The sequence below is a fragment of the Peromyscus maniculatus genome, chromosome 11 (genome assembly GCF_049852395.1).
Source record: "Peromyscus maniculatus bairdii isolate BWxNUB_F1_BW_parent chromosome 11, HU_Pman_BW_mat_3.1, whole genome shotgun sequence".
Classification (NCBI taxonomy): domain Eukaryota; kingdom Metazoa; phylum Chordata; class Mammalia; order Rodentia; family Cricetidae; genus Peromyscus; species Peromyscus maniculatus.
The window spans coordinates 71593667-71617812 of NC_134862.1; the positions used below are offsets into that span (position 1 = coordinate 71593667).

The 24146-nt window shown below is 41.4% G+C and overlaps 1 protein-coding gene across 8 annotated transcripts in view; it reads right to left on the reverse strand.

Moving 5' to 3' along the window:
* The window catches only part of Dnm3 (dynamin 3), a 495138-nt gene extending 480791 nt beyond the window's left edge, over window positions 1–14347 (reverse strand). For all 8 annotated transcript variants that reach the window (XM_076547837.1, XM_076547834.1, XM_076547833.1 and 5 more), the window contains exon 1: window positions 14187–14347. In XM_076547837.1, coding sequence (XP_076403952.1) covers window positions 14187–14347 — 161 coding nt within the window. The remainder of the gene's footprint in view (window positions 1–14186) is intronic.
* Window positions 14348–24146: the final 9799 nt, after the last annotated feature.

A 24146-nucleotide genomic window follows, 5' to 3' on the forward strand; every position in this document is an offset into this window, starting at 1 on the left:
AGACACAATCTATGCCAACTCCACGAAAGAAAATGTACATTTTAAAACTGCCTTTCCATCCCCAAAACAACGTATTTCATAAAGTAGATGTCACCTTCAGCTTGACGATCTGAATTCCTTCTGGTTATGAAATATCACGTTCTCCTAAAGCCGTGTTTATACCTCCGTGGTCAGAAATGACTTGTGTGAGCACAAAACAGAGGAGAAGAGAGAGAAAGACTGAGTGGGAAAAGTGGCAGGCAAAAGCCAGAGGAGTCAAAGAAAACTCAAGTAGAGATGTTGAGGATGCAGGGAGGGGGCATTAGCTTCCAGTTCTGAGAAGAGGAAACACCAAAGCTGTGCTTTGGAAGTTTCTACCTGAGACCAGCAACAGTGTGGTGAAATAGATGGATGGGGCCAGAGGAAGCAGGATGCTGCCAGTCACCTAAGTGTGAGATGAGAAGAGCCTTCACCAGAACTGTTGAGATGGGGGTAAGGAAGAAGAGGTGCACTGAAGGGTGTTTGGATATGGTTTTTACACAGCATTTCAATGTAGCCCAGGCTGGCCTCAAACTCACTGTGTAGCAGAGGATGACCTTGAACTGTTGGTCCTCCTGTCTCTACCTCCCAAGGGCAGGGATGACAGGCATGTGCCACCACACATGTGCCGTTTTTGTGCTGGGGGATTGAACTTGGGGCTTCATGCACATCAGACAAGCACTCTACTGAGACACATCCCTAAACCCAGAGGGTATTCTGAATGAAGAAATCAGATATGAGATTTAGGAAGAAGACTCTGAAAACAGAGTAAATCAGGTTTCTACAAGGGGACATCCCTAAAAGAAGTAGAGGTTACGATGTGGGATGCTTGAGAGAGCAAGTCCGATGGAGTGAGATGACTCAGCGGGGAAATAAACTTGCCACTGAGCCTGAGGGTCTGAGTTCCATCCCTGGGACTTGGATGGTGGGGGGACAGAACCAACTCAATCAATCTGTTCTCTAATGTACCTACACATGCACACACACACATACACACACACTTGCACATGCACACTCACACACACATAAATATATAAGAATTTAAGAAAATGTGTTAACAGCAATTCTTTTTTTCAGTAATAAGTTCACCTCTATGACAGTGTTATCTACAGCTGCTTCCTTCAAAGAATTGTACCAGAAACAATTCTGTTTTCTCTTCCATACACTAAGAGTTACTTTTTTTTTTTGAGTACCTAAAAGAATAGACTCAGGGAGGTCTTAACATTTTTATGTATCTGTTATCTATCTAGATGAAGCCTACTATATGTATGTATATATAATGTATATATATATGTATATAATATGATAAGTTGATGTGTTGGTGACAGTACAAATCCTAAGAGCTGTATGTATATAAATGTATATACACACACATACATTTTTTTAAGTTGGAGTCCTCCCTGAAACCCATTAAGCTCAGTCACATAATCATCAAAGTGCTTTAGGCCCAGTCCTCCTCCCAGTTGTCACGTGCCTAGCAGCCAGTGACTCTGCAATCTCCTGTCCCCTGTGGGTACAGCACTGCCTAGACTTCTTTAACTGCGAGAGTGAACAGTCATCCTTCTGTGAAGTTTAAATCTTTCTTCCTGTAATTTTAAATCATTTGTTCCACTACAGATATTCAGCATCAAACTAAGACATTCTGCCAACAACAACTATTTATTGACAAATCCTCCTGAGAGCTGATAGGTCAGTATGTTGGTCTCAGTACAAATCTTCCTCCTGAGAACTGATAGGTCGGTGTTTTGGTAACAGTACAAATCCTCCTGAGAGCTGATAGGTCAGTGTGTTGGTCACGGTACAAATCCTCCTGAGAGTTGATAGGTCAGTGTGTTGGTCACAGTCTTCATTCTATGACAAAACACTTGACAAAGACAATGAGGAAAGAAAGACTTATTTGGGTTCATGGTTTGGAACTACAGGCCATCTTAACAAGGAAGGTGGTGGGGGCAAGCGCATGAGGCAGCTGGGCACACTGTGTCTACAGCCAGGAAGCCTAGAGAATGGATGCTTATATTTCCCCTCACCTCCTCTTCTGCATTCAGTCTGGGACCCTAGTCCATAGAACAGTGTCTCTGCTCCCTCCTCAGTTAAGCATCTCTGAAAACAATATCTTCAACATACCTAGAAGCTTGTCTCTTAGGCGATTCTAAATCCTATCAAGTCTGGATAATAAAGGTTACCACTACCACTACACGTGTTTTCCGCTATAATACCTGTGCCACACATATCAGATTCTACTGAGTAGCAAATTTTTGAAGAGGTGACTGCACTCAGAGAGCCTCCCGCAGTTCTGGCACACGGTGGACTCTTAAAGAAGGGACTCAGCCAACAAACAAACCCATCTGCCAGCAGTTTTCAAACGGAACTCTCAGCTGCTTTTATCAGCTACCCACGAACAAGTTTATTAAACGCTCTCTGCCCCCAAAATCAAACTTCACATAATGAGAATATAAACTCAGGGGAAGTGGCTCCACCAGGAAAGTGCTTGCCAGACAAGCATGAGGAACTGAGTGTAGATGTCTGTAAACATGGCGCTGGGGAGGTGGAGGCCGGAGGATGCCTGGAGCTCATTGGCTAGCCAGTCAAACCAGGGAGCTCGAGGCTCTAGGAAAGACCCTCATTCAAAAATTAAGATAGAAAGCAATGAAGGAAGACACTGGATATTGATCTTCAGTCTTCTCACATGTGCACACACATGCACATGTGAATAGTACACAAAAACCTAAGCCCAGAAGTAATCTGGCAGACATGAAGACAAGTGAAACATCTTGAGGGGCCTCAGTGGACAAAGGGCAATTTTTATTGCATATTCTTTTAGAATGGCTGGATTTTACTGCGTACACATTTAACTTTTTCAATTAAATGGCAGTTAATTTTAAAAACTCATACTAAAATGATCTCCATTTTAATTCATTCTCATAGGATAGTATGATACAATGGAAATTGTGCCTACTATAATGAAAAGGTAAGTTCAGTCATTTAAATGCAGAATCAGCAAAGGATTAGAAGAGCATAGATTTAAAACAGTACCGACACATTCAACAGCTTTAAAAACCAGGGTGAAGCCTAATGTTGCCTAGGATATACTTACGAATATGTCATTGCCACCTGAGATGTAACTGAGTGCCTTATTTAAAGCTATCACAACCAACTACTTTGACACCATGGCCCATGAACGTTGTAACCGTTGTGGTTAAAGTTCATTGTCAACAGGATCTGAAGTTACCTAGGAGACAAGCTTCCAGGTATACCTATGAGGGATTATCTTGATGGCTCTAATTGAGGTGAGAAGATCCACCCTCGAAATAGAAGACACCACCCCCTGAGCTTGTGTGCTGGACTGCATGAAAAGAAGGCTAGCTGGGCGGTGGTTACAATGTGACCAGGTTCCGCCAGGCAGTGGGCAGTGGTGGGGCATGCCTTTAATCCCAGCACTCAGGAGGCAGAGCCAGGCGGATCTTTGTGAGTTCGAGGCCAGCCTGGTCTACAGTGCAAGATCCAGGAAAGGCGCAAAGCTACACAGAGAAACCCTGTCTGGAAAAACCAAAAAAAAAAAAAAAAAAACTTCCATAGCCATGACTTCCCCAGGATCATGTAGCTAATGCACTCATCTAGTTCCTGCTGTATGCCAGCACTGAATTATATATATATATATATATATATATATATATATATATATATATATATATATATATATATATACATGCATACATATATATGTATAAAATAACAGGTATACAAGAAGCTGCAATAATTGGGTAAACAGACAGGGAACCAGTTACATAGTAAGAACTCTGCAGAGGCACCCAGGGTAGGCACTTGAAGTCAGAAGGGGGCTGAGGAAGACAAGCCAGCATCGGAAGGCACCATCATGCAACCGCAGCTCACCGGGGACATTCCTTCAACATTTCCAGGGGACGGACCTCCCACCAGTACAAACCAAAGCCACAAACTGACTTAGAAATGCTCCTAATTCTTAATGCAGTTAGACTTCTGCCAGGGCTAGAAAGATGGCTCAGTGAGTTTGGGCACTCGTCACTCGTGTGTGTGTGTGTGTGTGTGTGTGTGTGTGTGTGTGTGTGTGTGTGTGTGCGCGCGCGCGTGCGCGCGCCCACACAAACATTTCAAAGGAAAATATACCCTAAAGATGGTATGCTTCATATAACAGAATCAAATGCCTTCCTCAAAGCCTATTCTCTGGCCAGCAAGATGACTCAGCGGGCAAAGGGTCCTGCTGCCAACCCTCGCGAGCTGAGTTTCCAGCTCTGGAAACCACATGGTGGAAGGTGAGAACCAACTGCACAAGTTGTCCTCCGACCTCTGTGGTGTGACCACCAAATGTGACACTTATGCACACAAAATAAATGATTTTTAAAGTAACAAGTCTGTTCTCTAGAACGGCTGAGAATGGCTACAAAATCCATTCTATTATTTCTGTTACTAATTCGATTACTTCATTGTCTCCAGGATTCACCAAAGGACTCCTTGTGTGTCAATTGGATAGTTTTCATTTATAAATTAAATTAACAAAATATGCTTTACTGCCCTCTCAGGGAACTTGTAAAGATTAATGATTTAATTACAATGTGCTTTGAAACTGCTGGAATGGAGAAGTAATTTAATTCAGTTTATGTATATGTGTCTATTGAAAGATGTCACATTGTGATAGTGCTGAATGTGAACAACTTTCTCCCAGGAAGTCCCAAACACGACTTTTTAGTGGGATCTAAAAGTGTATTTTGATGCAACTATAATTTTGTAACATTCACACACACACACATACACACACACAAAAAAAAAAGACTACAAATACACATGATCATTCGTACATTTTCTTTTATTTTGGGTGGGTTGGTTTTTGCTTTGGTTTGGTTTTTGTTGACTTGGTTTTGGTTTTGGTTTTTATTGAGTTTTATTTGTTTGTTTTGAGACAGGACCTCACACTCACCATCTTCCCCAGGCACATGAAACTCATGGCAAAACTCCTGCCTCAGTGTCCCAAACAATGAGTTTATAGAAGTGAGCAGCCATGCTTGGCTTACTTTTTCAATGTTCAAAAAACACCTAGTCTAAATAAATGATGTAATCATAGTGCCATCATTTATTGAATGTATCTTTTGGGCCAGATACAAGGCACCAACTCAGAATTCACACACACACACACACACACACACACACACACACACACACACCAAAGTTAAGTCAGATAGGTAAACTAAATCCCAAGAAGGCTAACTCCGTTACGATATTAGTGAGAGTCAGAGATGGGACTGGGACTCCAGTCAACCAAGCACAAGCCCATTCATCATGTGATGACTCCTCAAAAGCTGCTTTCCAGAGTACTCTAAAAAGACACAAACCACAAGCAAGATTGGTCACTGTGCTAGATAGTTTTATGTCAACTTAAACACAAACTAAAGTCATCCGAGAGGAGGGAACTTCAATTAAGAAAATATCTCCATCAGATCGAGTTGTAGGCAAGCCTGTAAGGTATTTTTTTTTTTAACTACTGGTTCATGAGGAAGAGCTCTGCCCATTGTCAGTGGTATCATCCCTGGGCAGGTGGTCCTGGGTTCTATAAGAAAGCAGGCTTGGCAAGCAATGATGAACAAGCCAGTAAGGAGCACTCCTCCATGGCCTCTGCATCAGCTCCTGTCTCCAGGTTCCTGCCCTGTTTGAGTTCCTGTCCTGACTTCCTACAATGATGAATAATGCTGTGGAAGTGTAAGCCAAATAAACCCTTTCCTCTCCAAGTTGCTTTGGTAATGGTGTTTAATTGCAGGAATGGAAACTCCATCTAAGACACTCACCCATCAAATTACTTATTTAAGTGGATCTGTCTTTTTATCTAAGTCACTGAAACAATAGACAAAGGGGTGCTTCAGAAACTCTATTTCTGATATGCCTATATATGCAACCCATAGCTCTCTCATTTCCTTGAAGCAGGACATGACATACTGTCACAAGGAATCATTGATGTACATACACTTTTAGCACCTGGAAACAGCGATCTCTGCAAAATCAAGGATTTAAAACCTTATTGACGCTTGTTAAAAACTAACTATTGAGATTACTTGTATAATAACATTGACAGACCTTAATGCCGCTCAATTCCCTCAAAGACCGCAAACACAATCAAGGCAAGAATGTGAACCAGGCAAACTGAAGGATGTATATTTGCTACCCAGATGTATTTTTTATCTAAAATCCCACCCATTTAAGTAGTGACCTTTTCAGCTCTATTATTTATACACAATGTTTCAGAAGCATGACTTGGTGTAAGGAAAGCCCTATCGTTGATTGTGATAGGCTCAGCTTTCTAACTGGTGCCCACCTAGACGACAACATGCAGTGTATCATTTGATCTTCTAAATCTCACATTTTATTCAGGGGTACACCATCTCAGAAAATTATCTTGTCTAACTCTGAGAAGAACTCTGCTCCTCGTCTTCATCTACCATCCTGTGTGGAAAAAAAAAAAAAAACAACAACAACCACGCACTGTCAGTGCTGGTGTGCTAGCAAGAAGAGTAATTCTAGGGAGTGTCAAGGAGAAGGCCTGGTCCAGTACTGCAGAGGAATGGGAAAAGGGGGAGGCAGGGTGGGGGCGGGAGGGAGACGCTCTAAAACAATGGGGGAGGGAGAGGAGACAATGAAAACCAAGGCAAAACTACAAGTTCTGAACATCAAGTTCCAAAGCCTGCTCTCTAACTTTTCCTGACCTTGGACAAATCTCCTGGAGTATCCTAATGTAACTCCAGGAAATGAGTGAAAATTAAACCAGAGGGAAGTTTCGTACATCAATCTTTTGTGATGCCAAAGTCCTTGCTTCTGGTAAAGGAAGAAAAGATAAATTATGCATAGCCACACATGTGCAAAATGCTACTCGTCCACTATTAATAAACACTCAATTTTTTGAAAATAGTTTCTGAAAAATATATTTATTTATTTATTTATTTATTTATTTATGGTCTCACTATGTAGTTCTGGGTAATCTGGAACTCCAAATGGAGACTAGCTGGCCTCAGACTCACAAAGATCGATCTGCCTCTGCCTCTGGAGTGCATGTATACTGCTGGGTGTGTACCACCACTCCCAGAAATATACATGATTTAAAATCAACCTCTCCTCTTCCCTCTCACACTAAATGCTTCATTCTGAAATGAGAAAATGGAATTCCTCTTTATTATTAGTGCCTTGGAGGTAGGTGTGTGTGTTTGTGTGTGTGTGTGTGTGTGTGTGTGTGTGTGTGTGTGTGTGTGTGTGTGTTATCATCTCCTTGCACATATTAGGCAAATGCTCTATCATTGAGATCCTCCCCTGAACCCTGTCACATTTTTAATCTCTCCAGTGCCTTCTCTCTTTGCTCCTCTCATTTTGGGCCCTCTGTAATGTGCAGTTATCTCTTTGTGATTAAAAAGTCAGTCTAAATTCAATGGCTTGTTGTCAAGCCAGACACTGAGACACAGATCATCACCTCCCTGCCTTGACATTGATACTTCAATACATGTAGCCTTGAGCTAAAATGACATGGGCAATCCATATATTTTCTACTTTCCACTTAAATCCTGGATCAATTTCAGAGCTGCAGCTTTGGGAGGGCTGTTTTAAAAAGTGATATAAGTTTTTACCCTAATTAATTGACAACAGCCTTCCTTTTATATATTCATTTCAAAGTTGTGATCTCATACTTCATCCTGTCAGTTCTCATATTTCAATTTCATTTACTATTAGTATGTGGGGGGGAATATCATGTCCCATGGCACATGTGTGGACTCAGAGAGCAGATTTATGTGGGTTACATGGGTACTCAGGTCATCAAGCTAGGAGAGAGCAAGTGCCTTTCCCTACTGAGGCATCTTACCAGCTTGACAGTTCTCTCCATATACATGCATACACACACACACACACACACACACACACACACACACACACACACACACCAGTTTCTGGGTGTTTTATATGCCCACTATACTTAGAATTCAATAAATAGATGTTCATTGATGTTACCTCTACATTTCTCAAGAATTCCAATAAGAGTCGTGTCCAAGGTTACGTCAAGGTTTGGCAGCTTACTAGCCATGTGGTCTACACTAATAGCTTGCTTCTCTGCCTCTGAGTTTTATCCCCGTTGGCTTTTGGATGTGAAAACCATAAGAACTGGGAGATGTGGAGACTACATAGCAGAGTCTGGGCCTACATGCACAGTAAGGCCTAAACTAATGTTGGCCTGCTCTTCCCTCTATTATTGAAACATGTGTTCAGTATGTCATAATCCTTTCAGGTTTTTACATCAATGTTAATAGGATGAAAAATTGCAATGTAGGCTTAGATTGGGGAAATGGAAAAACTCTGTCCATGTAGACTATTAGATTATTCTATATAGTACATTAACTTTCAGCTCTCTTAATTTGGCTCTGGAAGAGAGGAAAAGTCCCCTTTTCTAGCTGCCTTTGATCCTCTTAAAAGTAAATAAGACCATCATAATGAGTAAAGCCTCATAATTTAACTCTGCTTAAGAGTAGCCACAGAAAAGGCGAGGTCTAAGTAAAGCCTCCCAGCCTCATGCTGCTCTGGTGTGGTTGGTGTTTGTCTCAGAAGCTTGGCTTCCACTGGCAGTGGTGAGGGGTGGGAGAAGTGTTAGGAGGTAGGCCTTGGCAGAGATGATTGAGATCATTGGGGTCTTTGATCTCTGAAGTAGTTAATGCACTTTTGTGGGGCTTTGGTGAATTCTCAAGATGGCTGTTTATAAGAGAAAAACATTTCCCTCCACTCTTCTTTCTCTCTCAGGCTTTCTTTCTTGCCACGGGACTTGTACCTCTTTCACACACACTCTAACATAAAGCCATCTTCCATGAAGCCCTCACCAAAACCATACAGTGCTGTTTGAGCCCCCAGCCTCTAAAACTTTAAGTTAAATAAACCTCATTTCTTTATAAAATTACTCAGTCCCCACAATTTTGTTATAGCAATAAAAGGCATACTAATATATAAATCAAATATTATATTTCATTAATAGAGAACCCAAAACCCTATGTTCTAAGATGCCTAAATATTATTTCCATCCCTCTGACATTATGGAAGACTGCCTGCTTTGCTATTTTAACAAAATCCCTCCACTCAGTACAAATGTACTCTGGTTAACTAAGTTTTAACCTTATTCACAATTAGAGGTGAATGAGGTAGTGGTGGTGGTTTGTGGGACAAGTGTTGAGAAAGAGTTTCACACGAGAGCCCAGGTTGCCTGGAACCCACAACATCTCAGCATCCTGGATGCATTGTAGGCATGAGATACTATGCCCGCCCCAACTTCATTCTTTTATTATTACTTGTATGTCTGTATAAGTGGAGGGGTTCTATGCACATAAACATGTGTGGGTCTATACCAGAGGTGGGCATCCTCATCTATTGCTCTCTCTCTTATTTTTTGAGATGAGGTCTCTCACTGAACCTGAAACTTGCAGTTCTGACTAGGCTGACTGGCTATCAAGTTCCCGGGATCCACCTGTTTCTGGGGTTACAGTCACCCAAGGCCATACCTAAGTTATTGTGAGCCCTGAGGATCCAAACTCAAGTCCACACCCTTGCACAGCAAACACTCTTAATCACTGAACCATCTTCTCAGGCCCCCAACTTCATTCTTTAAAATGTTAAAAAGAATTTTTATATTGGTTAATCATGAATAAATCCAAAACAAAGATATTCTGTCAAAGTCAGTTCACTTATCCATATTTCTTTTCAGACATTACTGGTATTTAACTAAGTAATAATGTTGGTGTGGTGAATAAATTCTACTAATTGTGAACCAGTGATAGCTGTAAAAGGCATTATATAATGCTGATTCAGCACAGATATCTTCATAATTTCAGGTTCCACCAACTCATTAGATAAAGAACAGTTCACATTTTTCATATTTTACCGAATAATTCTTTGGAAATTTCTAAGCATAATTTTCAGTAGGTATTACATTTTAATTATCAGCATCCATTAACCTAATAATTATAATCTTAAGAGCCGTTTCTTTTTTAAAAATCCAGTAACTTATTTTGCTATTTTAACAAAATCCTTCCACTCATACAAACGTACTCTGGTTTACTAAGTTTTAACCTTATTCACAATTAGAGGGCTCTTACTCAGTTTTAAACATGTTAATGAAATCTGTCAAAGGAGTTAAGAGTAGGTTAGTGCTTGAGCCATATAAATTTTAGATTAAATTATCTGGTCATATCCAATAACATCATCAAATGGCTAACAGTTTCCCTCAAACGGGATAACCAAAGTCTTTATAAACCTTGTAAGGAAATAGATAAATAATATTGAGAAATTTCCACATTGAAACAAACTCCCATCAGTATAGTCAGGGTTTAAAAATCTTTTATCTAGCTTCCATTAACCACAAAATCTTTTCTACTTGTTCAGAATTGGAGGTCTGTTTACCACCCAGACTGGAACACAATAACATAAAATCTTCTGCCTATATAATTAGCATTGAACAACTAATGCTGCTAACAAGTGTATCATTAAAAACATTTGCACATTAGCAGCTAGTACAGTTTTCACTTAGCACCTCAATAAACAAGTTGTACGCACTCTAAACACATACTTAAGGAAACAACACATTTATGTTTCAGAGTTATCTTCAGGAATGTCTAATAGAGTAAATAAAAATTTGTGTCTTTTAATCAATACTTCTAAGAGAGTAGATGTACACAACATAATAGGAATAGAATTATCAATATAGCAGTTTCTTGCTCATAAGCCCAGAGTTATAAGACCAATAAGAAAGATGCTGAAAATATTAAGCAAAAGGTGTGATAAACCTCCACGTGGTAAGACAGTCCAGCACACAGGTTTTAAAGACTACATTAAAGACCTCTAACACCTCAGGTTGAACAGAAGTTTTTACATTAACTGAAATTATCCATGAGTGACTTGTTCAAGCTCATTACATTTTAATTTCCTATTAAGTAAAATGAAATGAATGAGCCTAGCTACCTCTTTGGAGTTTTACGAGGATTAAATGAGCTTATCCATATAAAAGGACCCAAGATAGTATCCAATGTGCAGCAATCACTCAATAAATATTAGCCATTGTTTTTACCTTGACTGCCCTCTAAACATACATGCTTAGAGCCGAGTCTCAGGATCTTTTCTCTTTATGCAGGTGGCTTAGGCCTATAAGCCCAGTTACTCAGCAGCTGACAGAGGACTATCACAAGTTCAGTGCCTGCTGCCTAGGATACAGAGTGATTCAAGTCTTTTTACTTAAATTTAAAAAAAAAAAAAAGTTGAGAGACATGGGTTGGAAATATAGCTGGGTGGGGGGAGCACCTTCCTGGCCCCGAGTTCATCTGAAAGGGAGGGGCAAGGAAGTTCATATAAATACATAAATAAGAAAGCAGCTGAATAAATTCAATTCTTCCATTTACAAACTAGACAGATGGACAGATTCAATCCATGGGCTTTACTTTCTGGGTATTAGACCCACAGACCTTAAGCAGTTTCTCACTGCCAGCATATAGGCTCGCCTTCAATCAAAACAATCTAGCTACTCACACTATATCACATTAATATGCAAATTTGTCACTTCAGCAAGAAAATCACAAACAAGGAGTTCATTCATGATGCATTTTATTCATGATACACTCAAACTTATCACCCCAAAGTTGATTTTACATGTAGTTAAATAAACACATTCACATCCAAACGCATTCAGTGGTATTTAAAAAAATCAACATAAGCAAATTATTTTCAAGGGAAAGATATGGTTAGCTACTAAAGATGTGTTGTTAAGTGGTGAATAAGTCAATAAATGAATGCAACAGAAGTTGAAGAGAACAAGCTGAATTTAGAAGCAAACAGTTGATGCAAGTGAGGACCCTGGTGCTTGATTATACTCTGTCACTACACCATTGGTCAAGCATTAAAATGAAAACAGCACTGAGTAGAGGAGAAATACTGCATTTTAAAGAACTCTATGTTGGTTGTAAAATTCCTGGTTAATAAAAAGTTAAGAGGTTACAGTGAAACATGAATACCTTTTTTTTCCCCAACCTGGGCTGATTCACTTCTGAAACTGGAAAGATTTTTTCCCCCCTAAGGTTGAGTTATAATTAGAAAATAGATTCTTCAATAATTCAATGACTGAAATCTTTATTAAAGTCAAATGACCTTCTAATTAAGTTTCCTCCTTAATATATAAGCTGTGCTAGACAGGTGCTACCGTGCAGCTAATAAAGGCTTACTTAATGAACATGTTCTTCTCTGCTCATTATTTTCTTCATCATTCCAACAGTCACCACTAGTAAAACTTCATAAAGTACAGCAAATTACTGATGCACTCTGGTAAATGCTCTGATTTTTATAGTCCCTATTTTTCACTTCATTCTAGAAAAATGTTCACAATTAAATATATTACTCTACTGTATCTCCTTTTTCTGTCTCATGACAAAAGAATATACAGCTAGCAAAGGGAAACGCACACACTTGCATTATACCATAGCATTAAGAAGACTGTTCAGCTTTTCAAACCTGGAGAGCAGAACTGAGATATGTGCATAGAATTTACATTGAGTTCAAAGGCACTGACCAAAATATACTTATATGCTCATCCAAGTATATTATAAGGAAGGTGCAGGGAAACATGGCTGTTGCATTGAAACGCAATTTTAATCTCCAAGGATTTTTTTTTAGAATAAATATCATTACATCCTCGCCTTAGACCAGAAATCTGAGATGACGTAGACAAAATGTTTTGCTATCGCTTTTCTTATTGAGCAAAATGAATTATAAAAACAAGGGGAAATGACTAGCCAAGGATAGCAGCCAGTTGCCAGCAATTCCACTTTTTATCTTTCTAGTTCATACTGAAACAAAAAAAAAAAAAAAAAAATGAAGCGTATCTCCTGAGAGGTGGCGCATCATCAGAGAAAAAAGAAAACGCACTTTGTGATGCTCACACCCAAAAATGTGGGAACAGTCAGCGTTACAGTTTACACATTGCCAAGCAATAAAAGAAAGAAGGGGGTGGAGGACCGTAGCAAGAACCCTCTGCATCACAAGTCGCTCTCCAGCCAAATAAAAGAATAAAACGCAATTCCAGTTGCCCCCTCCAGCCTGCTGTCTTCACTGCTGCACATTCTACCTGGTTTACTACTGGAAAACAGATTTCAGCCTTCATAGTTCGCTCCTCACGCCAGGCCGTTAGGGTAACTAATCCTTCCTGAATTGCTCACCGAAAGAAACGTAGATTCCCGACTTAAAACAGTAATAATTCTCTATTTGTTTTTTAATTGGGAGACATGAAGAAAGCCACAACTACAATTTGGGTTCTGTATGTTAGCTTGAAGACCAGTTGGATAAATAAGAGCTTAGGGAACGCAAGAGGATGCTGGGGGGAGGGGGGGGGACAGAGAAAGTGCGAGAAAGATGCTGGTCAGTTCTGAGATGATGCAGGAATGACACGGCACCTGAACATCACAAGTCCACGGTCACCCCCGGAGGTCTCGGGTTTTCAGTCATGCCTGAGCAGTGAATGGGTGAACACTCAAAACACGCCACCGTTTATTCTTCTGCTCCCTGGGCGAAGGGTGGTAGGCAAGCGTCTCCGGATAAGCCTTCACCACAGGGATTTCTGGGTCCACACACCCCGCCTCCCCAGCTCGGGGCAGACGATGACTGTCTCAAACAGTAGAGAGATCGGAAAGCCAGGGCGAGGGGAAAAGAACCGAGGAGGAGGGGTAAATCCCCACAGCCGAGCTGAGAGCCTCAGGGAGGGTGACAGGAAAGGGAGGAGGACGTTGAGACCAGGGGACTGGAAAGCACCGAGCTGCGCATCCAGGCTGCCAGGAGCTGGCGCGCACCGAGCCAGCGAGGGAAGTCGATCCTGGGGCGGACCCCGACTCCCCCACCCTTGGTGGGGAGGAAATGGCTTTGTATGGCAGGATGAAAGGCAGACAGGGGGTCACCACGGGGTGGAGGATGCGGAGACGAAGGATGCCCAGAGGAGGGAGGACCTCGCCTGCTCCAGGGACACTCCTGCTCTGCCCCCAATCCGCCGCAGCCTCTAGTCCACCCTCGGGCTCCCCAGACCGTTCCACGTTCCAACGGCCTGGAGCAGGGGCGCCCCCACGGCCGCGCCCCCACCGCGTTCCCAGTGCGCTCACCTGCCCACGAAGTTCTCGAGCACCGAGCTCTTGCCGGCGCTCTGGCCGCCCACTACGGCGATCTGCGGCAGCTCCAGCAGACAGCTCTGTCCCAGCGCCGAGAAGGCGTCCTGCAGACGGTTCACCAGCGGGATCAGCTCCTCCATCTCCCGGTTCCCCATCTTGCCTGCGCGGCCAACTGCCCCACAGGTCTCCGCTCGACTCTGTGACCTGGCAGGCAGCCCGGGCCTTCGGGGCGCTTGCTTGTCGGGGTGGTTGCTGCACCGGGCTCAGATAGCTGAGTCCCTGCACAGACGTCGGATCCCGGCCGCCCGCTGCTAGGCTCCTGACAGCTAACGGCCCACAGCGCGCTTGCGCAGGCTGGAAAGGCGAGAGAGGCGTGGCCTAGTTCTATATGGTTACGCCCACAACACGCCCCTCGCCTGCTCCTCCCTAGAGTTTCCAACCCTACTGCCCTGGCCAGGCGCGCATGCACTGCCTCCCAGCTGCGGCCAGATATCACCGCCTAGGCTAAAGGGCAGAGTTACTGCACTTGATCAAGGAATAGCCTAAAATCACTCCCAACTGGCATTGCTGGTCCTTTTCAAGGAGCTACCCCGACAAAGACCAGCGGAAGGCACTACCATTAGCTAACAACCGAACATTGTCATCAGCTGCACCATGCACCACCACCACCATCACCACCACCAGCATTTCATTGCACCAGAATACATTTCCCAAATGGAAATCTCATGTTTCACACCCTACTCCAGAACTCCGGATTGCTGTGGGAGGTAGAGATAAGCTAGCCTTTTGGAGTCAATTCTTCCTCCATTGGAGAACTGGGTTATTTATCCTTACTGAAGTACTCATCTTTACCGTCTCAAACAGTAGAGAGATCGGAAAGCCAGGGCAAGGGGAAAAGAACCGAGGAGGAGAGGTAAATCCTGTGTTCCTCAAGCTCCTGTAAGCTGACATGAGTTCCTTGAACTTTCTGTTCCCTACCCCTTCAATCTACGACACTCATTAGGGCCCTTGCCTTAGCCAACTGTCCATTTAGCTCCTGGACAGGACAAAGAGATTGGCTGTGAAGTACATCAATAACCATGCAGTCTGCACTTGTTCTGTTAAATTTAGCACACCGAGAAGATTCTGTGCTCAGTGGTGGATATACAAAGATAAATGGCCATGCTTCTTCACTTCCTTACAGTAGTTCTCTTTCGTGTGCGTTTTGAACATTGACAGGATTTAGTGTCCAGTATTTTCTTGTCTTACACATGCTCCATCTGAAGATTATCCAATGACTTTAAGTAACATAAAGGTTGGAGACTACATAGAAATCTCTGTTGCATCTCCAGCATCTGGGGTCTTTACTATAAGGTAGGCTTCATCTTCACACTATTGCCCCTCTGGAATTCCATGCAAGGAGTCTGACCCTGCCTCACATTACCTAGCTTTAATGGCTCTCTGGAAGTGTGGCATAAGATTTCATGACTTTCTCCGTCTTGCAGTTTTTATGTCTGCCAAAACAGGACCACATCTGGGATGGAGCATGGCTCCTTTGGACCACTGTTGCAGCAACCTCTGCGCTGACTCTGAGGAAACATTTCTCTAGGCAATTGCTCTCCAGGAACTGGTGGCAGGAAAGTCTATTGCTGTATTTAATGAGGCAATTCCATGTAATCCATCTGGTAATCAAGAGAGGTTTATTTCTGGAATAACTTACAGTCAATAGGGATTGGTTACAGGATCCAGAAAAGATGAGGTACCATCCAATGGAGAACTCAGGCTTGGTCTCCCATCCAGATTCCAGGACCACGAGGTATCCAGAAGAGCAAGCATGTATGTACCTTAAGAGGTTCCCTCTCGACCATGCCCTAAGGGCAGGTCAGCCCCAGGGGCAAGTCATGGGCAGGTGTGGCAGTTACCTGCCATCACTCTAGGGACAGTGTTTCAAGGTCAAAGCTGGAGCAGCTACCCACTACAGAAATCTATGCCAGAAGTGGATGGAGGCTGGTCACATTGCATCCACAGTCAGAAAACGGGGAGAAACAAATGCTGGTCAGCTAGATTTTTCCTTTCTATGCAGCCAGAAATACCAAATGTGGAATAGTCCCACCTTAATTAATCTAATCTAAATAATCTTTTAAAGACATACCCAAAGGTTTGTTTACATAGTGATTCTAGATCCTGCCAAGTTGACAGTCAATATTAACCACCACAAGCCAAGCCTCCCAATGTGGCTGTATTTGATCTAAAGTGATTGAGGTTAAATGAAGTCATGATGGTGGAACTCTGGTTTAAAGGAACTAGTGTTCCTGTAATAAAAAAACATCAGAGCCCCAGTTCCATCTGCCAAGTGAAGACACAGCAAGAGGACAGTCAGTCTTCCAGGCAGAAAGATAGCCTTCACCAGGACAGACTAGTAGACATCTTGACTTTAAACTTCCTAGCCCCAAGAACTTTGGAGAATAAATGTCTTTTTAAGCTATGCAGACAATGGAATTTTGTTATACAATTCAAGCTTACTACAGACGCGGGGTTTATTTAGAGGAATGTGAGATGAAAATCAGGGAGCAATGCTTCCATCTGCAGAGGATCATGGATGGTGTCTGACAAGACATGTTCTTTACTGGGCTCCTGCTGCACTCCACTACATGCTGTGTAGAATAAAGCTGGGTGTACTAGTCCTTGTCCAAAGTCTTCTGAGCTCTAGTGTGGAAGACAATGCTACTGGGCATTAGGAAGACATTAGCCAGGCAGTGTTCCCAACACTCCGGAGGCAGAGTCAGGTGGATCTTTGTGAATGCAAGGCCAGCCTGTTCTACAGAGAATTCTAGGACAGCCAGAGCTACACAGAGAAAGAAACCCTGTCTTGAAAAACAGCTCACACATGATTGAGCCTGTATGATAATGAGTATTCAGAGGTGGGTAATGCCTGAGGGGTGCTCACCAACCTAAGACAGAGCACCTGTGTGGCCTGGGCAGGCGTCTCCATGATGGGTAAGGTGACCTGCTGACGTCCCACGCAACCTAAGTCAGAAGCTCATTTTTTAGTAAAAGGGGGACCTGAAGGCCCCTGGCCCCTGGTTAGGGTAACTGTTGCCTTGCTTGCTGACCTTGATATTCTCCCAATGCTAATTCCCTGCCGGGTTCCACCCTCCTGAATGCTTAAGGGAAGTTCCTTGTCTGTGTATCCTACATAATGGGCATTAACAGCTTAGATGCAAGATTGTAAAATGTGGTAGCGAACTTCTGCCCTCCAGGGTTCTCCCATTGTGCTGTAAGACCTCCTCCCTCCTTCAATAAACAGCATTTGACATTAAAAAAAAAAAAGCCGAAAAACAGAAACAAAGAAAGGGGAGGAGGAGGGAGAGGAAGGAGAGGAAGGAGAAGGAGAAGAGAAGGAAGAAGAGAAAAAGAAATTAAAAAAAAAAAGAAAATATATCAACCATTGGAAACCTCAAGTCAATCCTGTTCATTTAGTTTAAGAAGCCATTCAGAATTGCTCTTGCCAACTGCTTTCTTTCTTTACTTCTCTTTTCTAGATTATTCTGCAGAAACTCAGCACCAAGAAAGACTGAATGCACACAGAAATAGCCAAGGTCCTTCAGAGGTATAGATTTCTACTCATAAATTAATCTGAGTAAAACAAACAGGGAACAGAATATGACAGAGAAAAGCAGATGGGACAGACAGACAGAAGACAACCTCTGCCTTTCCAATCTATATGAAAATTAAAGAGTGAGTCTGGTCAATGCCCAGTTTCTTGAATATATCACACAGTCACCTCAACCCTGTGAACAATAGTGATGGATGCCAGGCTTCACTCCCTGGTTCTCACATTCATGTCCACACTACCTTCCTGGTAGTTCCTAAAGGTCCAAAGCCTCTTTCAGCCTCCGTGTGTAAGAAGTTACAACTTTGATAAGCCCATCAGAACATTGATACGTAATCAAGTATTTTACTTCATGGTCATTCTAAGAGATAACCTTAATGCAAGAATGCCACACAACAGGAGAGGAACTCTTTTAAAATTATTATGACATCCTCACCCCCAAAATCACACTCCATGAGATACAGTCACACTTCATCTTAGATAAACAGAATTTTCTCCATTTTGATCACCTACCTTATTCCTAGGACTTAGTTCCTCATCGCCTGGCTATTTCCAAAATTAAATCTATAAATAATAAACACGTGTATACACGGACATATATTTTAAATATGCTGCAGCATGAAAGCATGCCCTAAGAGATTTTTTTTTCAGTAATGAAAATATGCCTAGAAAAATATTTAAACTCACAAAAATCTGGGAATTCGTGCTCTTAAAAATCCATCACATTATTACAAAGTCACATCTTGTTTATTTCCTACAGTGCACAGCACAGTATTCAATAAATTTTTATGAAGCAAAGCTGAACCAAAATTGTAAGCATTTGTCGTGCCATTTGTTTAGTAACTGGGTAATAACACTACTGCTCTGAATACTATTTAGAATTTATTCAGGCCCTTCTCTTCTTTCTCCAAAGGTTTTTCCCTTGTTTGGATTTTAGACCTTCCTAAAAATCAGCATCACTGTGGAAGCCTTTTCAGTCTTGTTAAACAGGATGAGCAATTTAAACAGGCAGACTCTCCAAACTGCAGTGTCTGTGTGATACTGACATCATCTTTTCTCTCCTTCAGCTTAGCAGGCTGGTGAGAAGCTAAGGTCTCTCTACCTCATTGCCCATGCTCCTCATCTACTGCCAGGCATCAAAACAACTGTAGAAGAACTCCTCCAGACTCCTGATCCAATGCCTTCTGTCCTTTTAAGATCTGACAGATGGACATTCACCAGTCATCTCCTCCAAACATGGTTAAACTGACACACACACACACACACACACACACACACACACACACACACACACACGGCAGAAAACAGTGGTGAGCGAGCTTACAGCACTGAGAAAGAAAGGTCAGCAAGAACCCTCTGCATCTCATATGACTTAGCATGCCATTTGTGCTTCCTTCTACCAAGCAGGTCTACCTATGTTCATCTGGAACAACAACCACCCCTCAATTTGTTCCCCACAACTCAAAAGCAGCACAGCTTTCCTTGAATTTCTACCATGCTCCAAGGAAGCTTTATCCTAACTTTGTATTGCAAAGTTCTCATGGGAAGAAAAAGTACATTCTGGTATCTTCATGGGGTACAATCAGGGCAAAAGTCTATCAGTAGTGCACTTAGAGTGTGAATCTAAGCAGTTGGGTCAGTCAACTGGACGTAAAGGCACTGGGTATGGCAATGGCCAATTTTACATCCACTGAGCCAAAAGTTTCAAATCAGTAGAGATGAACTTCACTATTTTACAGTTTCCCACGATGCAGATTGTAGCATGAATCTTAAAGAGTCTTATTAATAAAAACAAATCTGGGGCCAGTTATTGGGGTGAATGCTGGAAGATCAGAGAAGCAGAACAAGCCACAACTTCCTCACCTCGAAAGTTCCTCAGCTGATTCTGTTTCCTCAGACTGGAAACTTCTGTGTCCTTATCCCAATGGCTCTCAACTGAACTGCTGCTCAAAAGCCTGAACCTTAACCAGCTAAATCTTCTAGTTTCTGGTCCTTGCGCCTTATATATCTTTCTGCTTTCTGCCTCACTCCCTGGGATTAAAGGCTCACTTTCTGGGATTAAAGGTGTGAGTCACCATGCCTGGCTGTTTCCAATGTGGCCTTGAACTCACAGAGATCCAGAGGGATTTCTGCCTCTGGAATGCTAGGATTAAAGGCCTGTGCTACCACTGCCTATCCTCTATATTTAATATTGTGGCTGTCCTGTTCTCTGATCACAGATAAGTTTATTAGCGTGCACAATATTTTGGGGAACACAATACCACCACAGCAGATAAATATTATGAACTCTCCAATTATCTCAGTGAATAAACACATCCCACAAGTAATTTTGATCTGGATTCTGTGGATTCTGCTTGTTAGTGTATGATTCAGACAAGATTATATTACGATGTTCTTCTCCATTCACTTTTTTCCCTGTGGTTTTAATAAGACAAAAAGATATTAAATCTACCATTCTCAAACTGTAAACTTTATGTTTAAAATATTGAAATTATCTTGAAATAATTTAAGTACACAAATTGTCTGTATTGTGTGAAAACCTTGTATTTTGAACATGTAGACCATTAGTTTCATGCTCATCAAAGAGATTTTCACCAACAGGAAAATCATTTCTTGGCATCTGAAGGCAACTGCTTCTGGGACTCCCCATAAATGCCAAAATCTATAGATACTCAGATTCTGTGCATAAGATGGAACAGTATTTTCATACTACATAAAAAACCCTACATAAACCCTTTGGTATACTTTAAATTATCTCTATGGGGGGGGATGCAGGAGGGGGGAGAGCAAGGGAATCCGTGGCTGATATGTAAAATTAAATTAAATTATAAAATAAAATAAAATTATCTCTTTGTTACCTGCAATATCCAATACAAAGAAAATGGCATGTAAGTAATTGTTTGGAAATAATGACAAAGCAATCTGTACAGTATTAATGTGGGGAATTTAACAAGGCAACTCCACATAGTTATAAAGGAAGTTTATTTTGGGGTAACTTACAGCCAGTAAAGGGGTTGGTTAGAGGTTCTGGGAAAGGTGAGATGCAGTCCAGTGGGGTTCTCTGGAGAACTCTGGCTCGGTCTGCCATCCAGCATTCAGGATCACAAGGAACCAAGAGGCCCAGCACATCTGGATCTCGGGTCTTAATGGCTACCCTCTCTGTCTCACCCCAGGGGCAGGTCATAGGTAGGTGTGGCAGTTAACAGAAGCCTCACTAAGGGTAGTACTTCCAGGTCAAAGCTGGAACATCTACCCACTACACAGTGTATTAAGCACAGAAGAAACCAAAGTTGGCCTGAATGTGTACTCCACGTCAGCAGCAATATTGACAATGACTGGCTGATTTCACAGAAGCAGTTTCTGCAGGCATAGAGGGTCAATTCTCTTATGCTATGAATTAAGTTGTTTGATCTATTTCTCTAATGAAGCTATAAGCTTTATGAGAGTGAAATAACTCACTGTTGTTTTGTTTGTTTTATTTATTTACTTAATAAAGTGCTATTTTACTTTTGGACTTCAATAACTGAATGCTAGTTGAATACATACATTTTGAAAGGTTCATAAATGTTCACATAAAATAAAGAATAAAAATTAATAGAACTATAAAATCTGATGAACTTGATTTTTATTTAAAAGATCTGACTTTGGAGATGATTTTATACATTTCATATTATCTTTATCTTCACAATATGAGTAATATATAAAATAAATCTTTGTCATAGGTGAAAAAAAGCTAAATGAAAAAGGAGATAAAGTCGTGTTTTTAATGTGTGTATACAACACTGCATTTAAGGCCGTGCCGTGGTGGCACACGCCTTTAATCCCAGCACTTGGGAGGCAGAGCCAGGCGGATCTCTGTGAGTTCAAGGCCAGCCTGGTCTACAGAGTGAGATCCAGGACAGACACTGAAGCTACAAGAGAAACACTGTCTCAATAAATAAATAAATAAACACTGCATTTAGAAAACAGAAATAAGTGTACAAGCAGAATTGTCTATGAGATAATATGGAAGGAATTTTATTGTCATTTTCCTTTTATTCCTCAGACTTTCTACCTTTTATAATTTAGAAAGTTTGATTGAGCCATAATTGACTCATAACAGAGGCTTCAAAGGAGAAGTGTTATATGAAACTAAAATAACTCGGCAAATAGACTCAGGAGAATACACACACTCATCCCTCTAGACCTTTGCTGCTGGTAAGTTGGGACATTTCTTTCTGACTCAAAGAATAGAAAGCCACATGCCTAGTCCCCCACACTCACATAGACTGTTGTTGTTAAGCAAGATTCATTCATCTCACTAAACTGCAAACTATCCATGCATGCATATTTCATACAAAGCATAAGCACACAAACTGCATCTTGTTTGCTTAAATCGTATCATAATCTATGGCACCAATAAACTATATGAAAAATGCTGTAATTTGTATGAACCAATTGCATAACATTCTAAAAAAAAAAAAGGAGAACTATTCTATAGTGACAGCAAGCCATCTGGGGCAAAGAGTGGGGACAGTAGATTGACTACTACTACAGTGACTACAAGAAGATGCATGGAAATTACATCTTCACTATAGTGATGATACTGTGGTTGCAAACATTTGTCAAAATTCATTGACCTATACACTTTGAATGGTATATTTTATTTTGTGTAAATTTCACTTTAACAAAAATACTCTGTAGCATTTATGATATGCTCCTGTATGGCATGTAATGGTTATACATGGGTTGACAGTATCAATCTGAGGTAATCTTGATAATGGACAGCTAAAATTATACTATTTGGAGAGTCTAATATAAAAATGCACCTATCTTCCAAAAGATTATGATGACTTCGAAATTCTACCAGTACTAAGCTGTGCCTATTGAATTTTTGAGCATTAAATTCCCAGAAAAACATCATTTGGGAAGGAGAGTAAGTTCTTCAACATCATCTAATTTCTCTAGGAAGAACTAACTTTGGAGCAGTGGCAGCTTTGGAAGTCGGTGAGCAAACAGGGGTATGTAAAGGCAGGGATGACCCAGAGTGAGAGTGTCCTCAGATGAGCACTGGCTGTTTCCCACGATCTCCTCCGTTCCATTTCAGAGGCAAAATGTTGGAGAAACTCATTCCTGCACTCATACATGAGGGCCCGCTAAATTCAACTCCTCCATCCTAGACTTCTTGCCAAGCTTTTCTGTGCTTCTTCACATCCACAAACTACTTTTCCGTATCGTTAGGTCAACTCAATGTCCCTCCTGTGTCACTAATAAAGGTAGGTACTCTTAGTATTCCTGTTTCACAGTTGGGAAAATAGAGAGCTCAGAGCTGGAAGGAAACACTGCATTGTGAAGATCTCCCGGAGACACTCCCTTGGGGAAACCCTGAACCTAGTAAAAGACCACACCTACATTTAGCCACCTTTGATGGAGAGCTGAAAGTGCAGAGCAAATTACTGTGCTGAAAATAGGAATAAGGGGCAGGCAGGTTTTATCTTTCCATAAATTATTTCAATTCCCTTGACTTGGAATTAGGATGCTGAGACTCACATTCTTTCTTGTTGTATCTGTTGCTCTCCTAGACCTTAATTTCACCTACAAAATTGGTACACTAACATTCTTAATTCCTAGAGTTATTGAGATATCAAATAAATAATAAATACCAAAATGGTCTGTTTAGTGCAGGTTATTAAACTACGATTTATTTTTAATAATCAAAATCTACACACGAATTATAAATATATTTTATCAATTATCAAAAGTATTTTTCCTATGCTAATTATAATTTTTACTCTTCTTTAAAATTTGTTTATTTTACTACCAGGCTAGTCTACAAAGCTAGTTCCAAGACAGCCAAGGCTACATAGAGAAACTCTGACACACACACACACACACACACACACACACACACACACACACAAAAAAAAAAAACTATTTTAGTTTGCATATGTGTTCCTAAGTATATGTAGATGCATCACATACATGCAGGTGCCCACGGAGATCAGAAGAGTGCATGGATGTCCTCGAACTGGAGTTATAGGCAGTTGTAAGCCACATGAGGTGGGTGCTGGGAACCACAGTGGATCTTCTGTAAGAGCAGCAAGTACTTTTAACCGCTAAACCATATTCTCTAGCCCTTCAGCTATTTTTGCTTGAGACAGAGTCTCACTGGCCTGGAACTCACTATGTAGACCAGGCTGGCCTTGAACTCACATAGACCGGCCTCTCCCTCCCTCCACTCATGGCCCTCCTCCTTTCAGCCTTTTATTTTATTTCTTTGCCTTGGGGAAGTGTTTGCAGATCTAAGAAGTAGTCTTTTAGCAAGTTTGCTAACTCATTGTGACAAGCCACCAACCCAAATCTTCCTAAATGTTCCCACTACA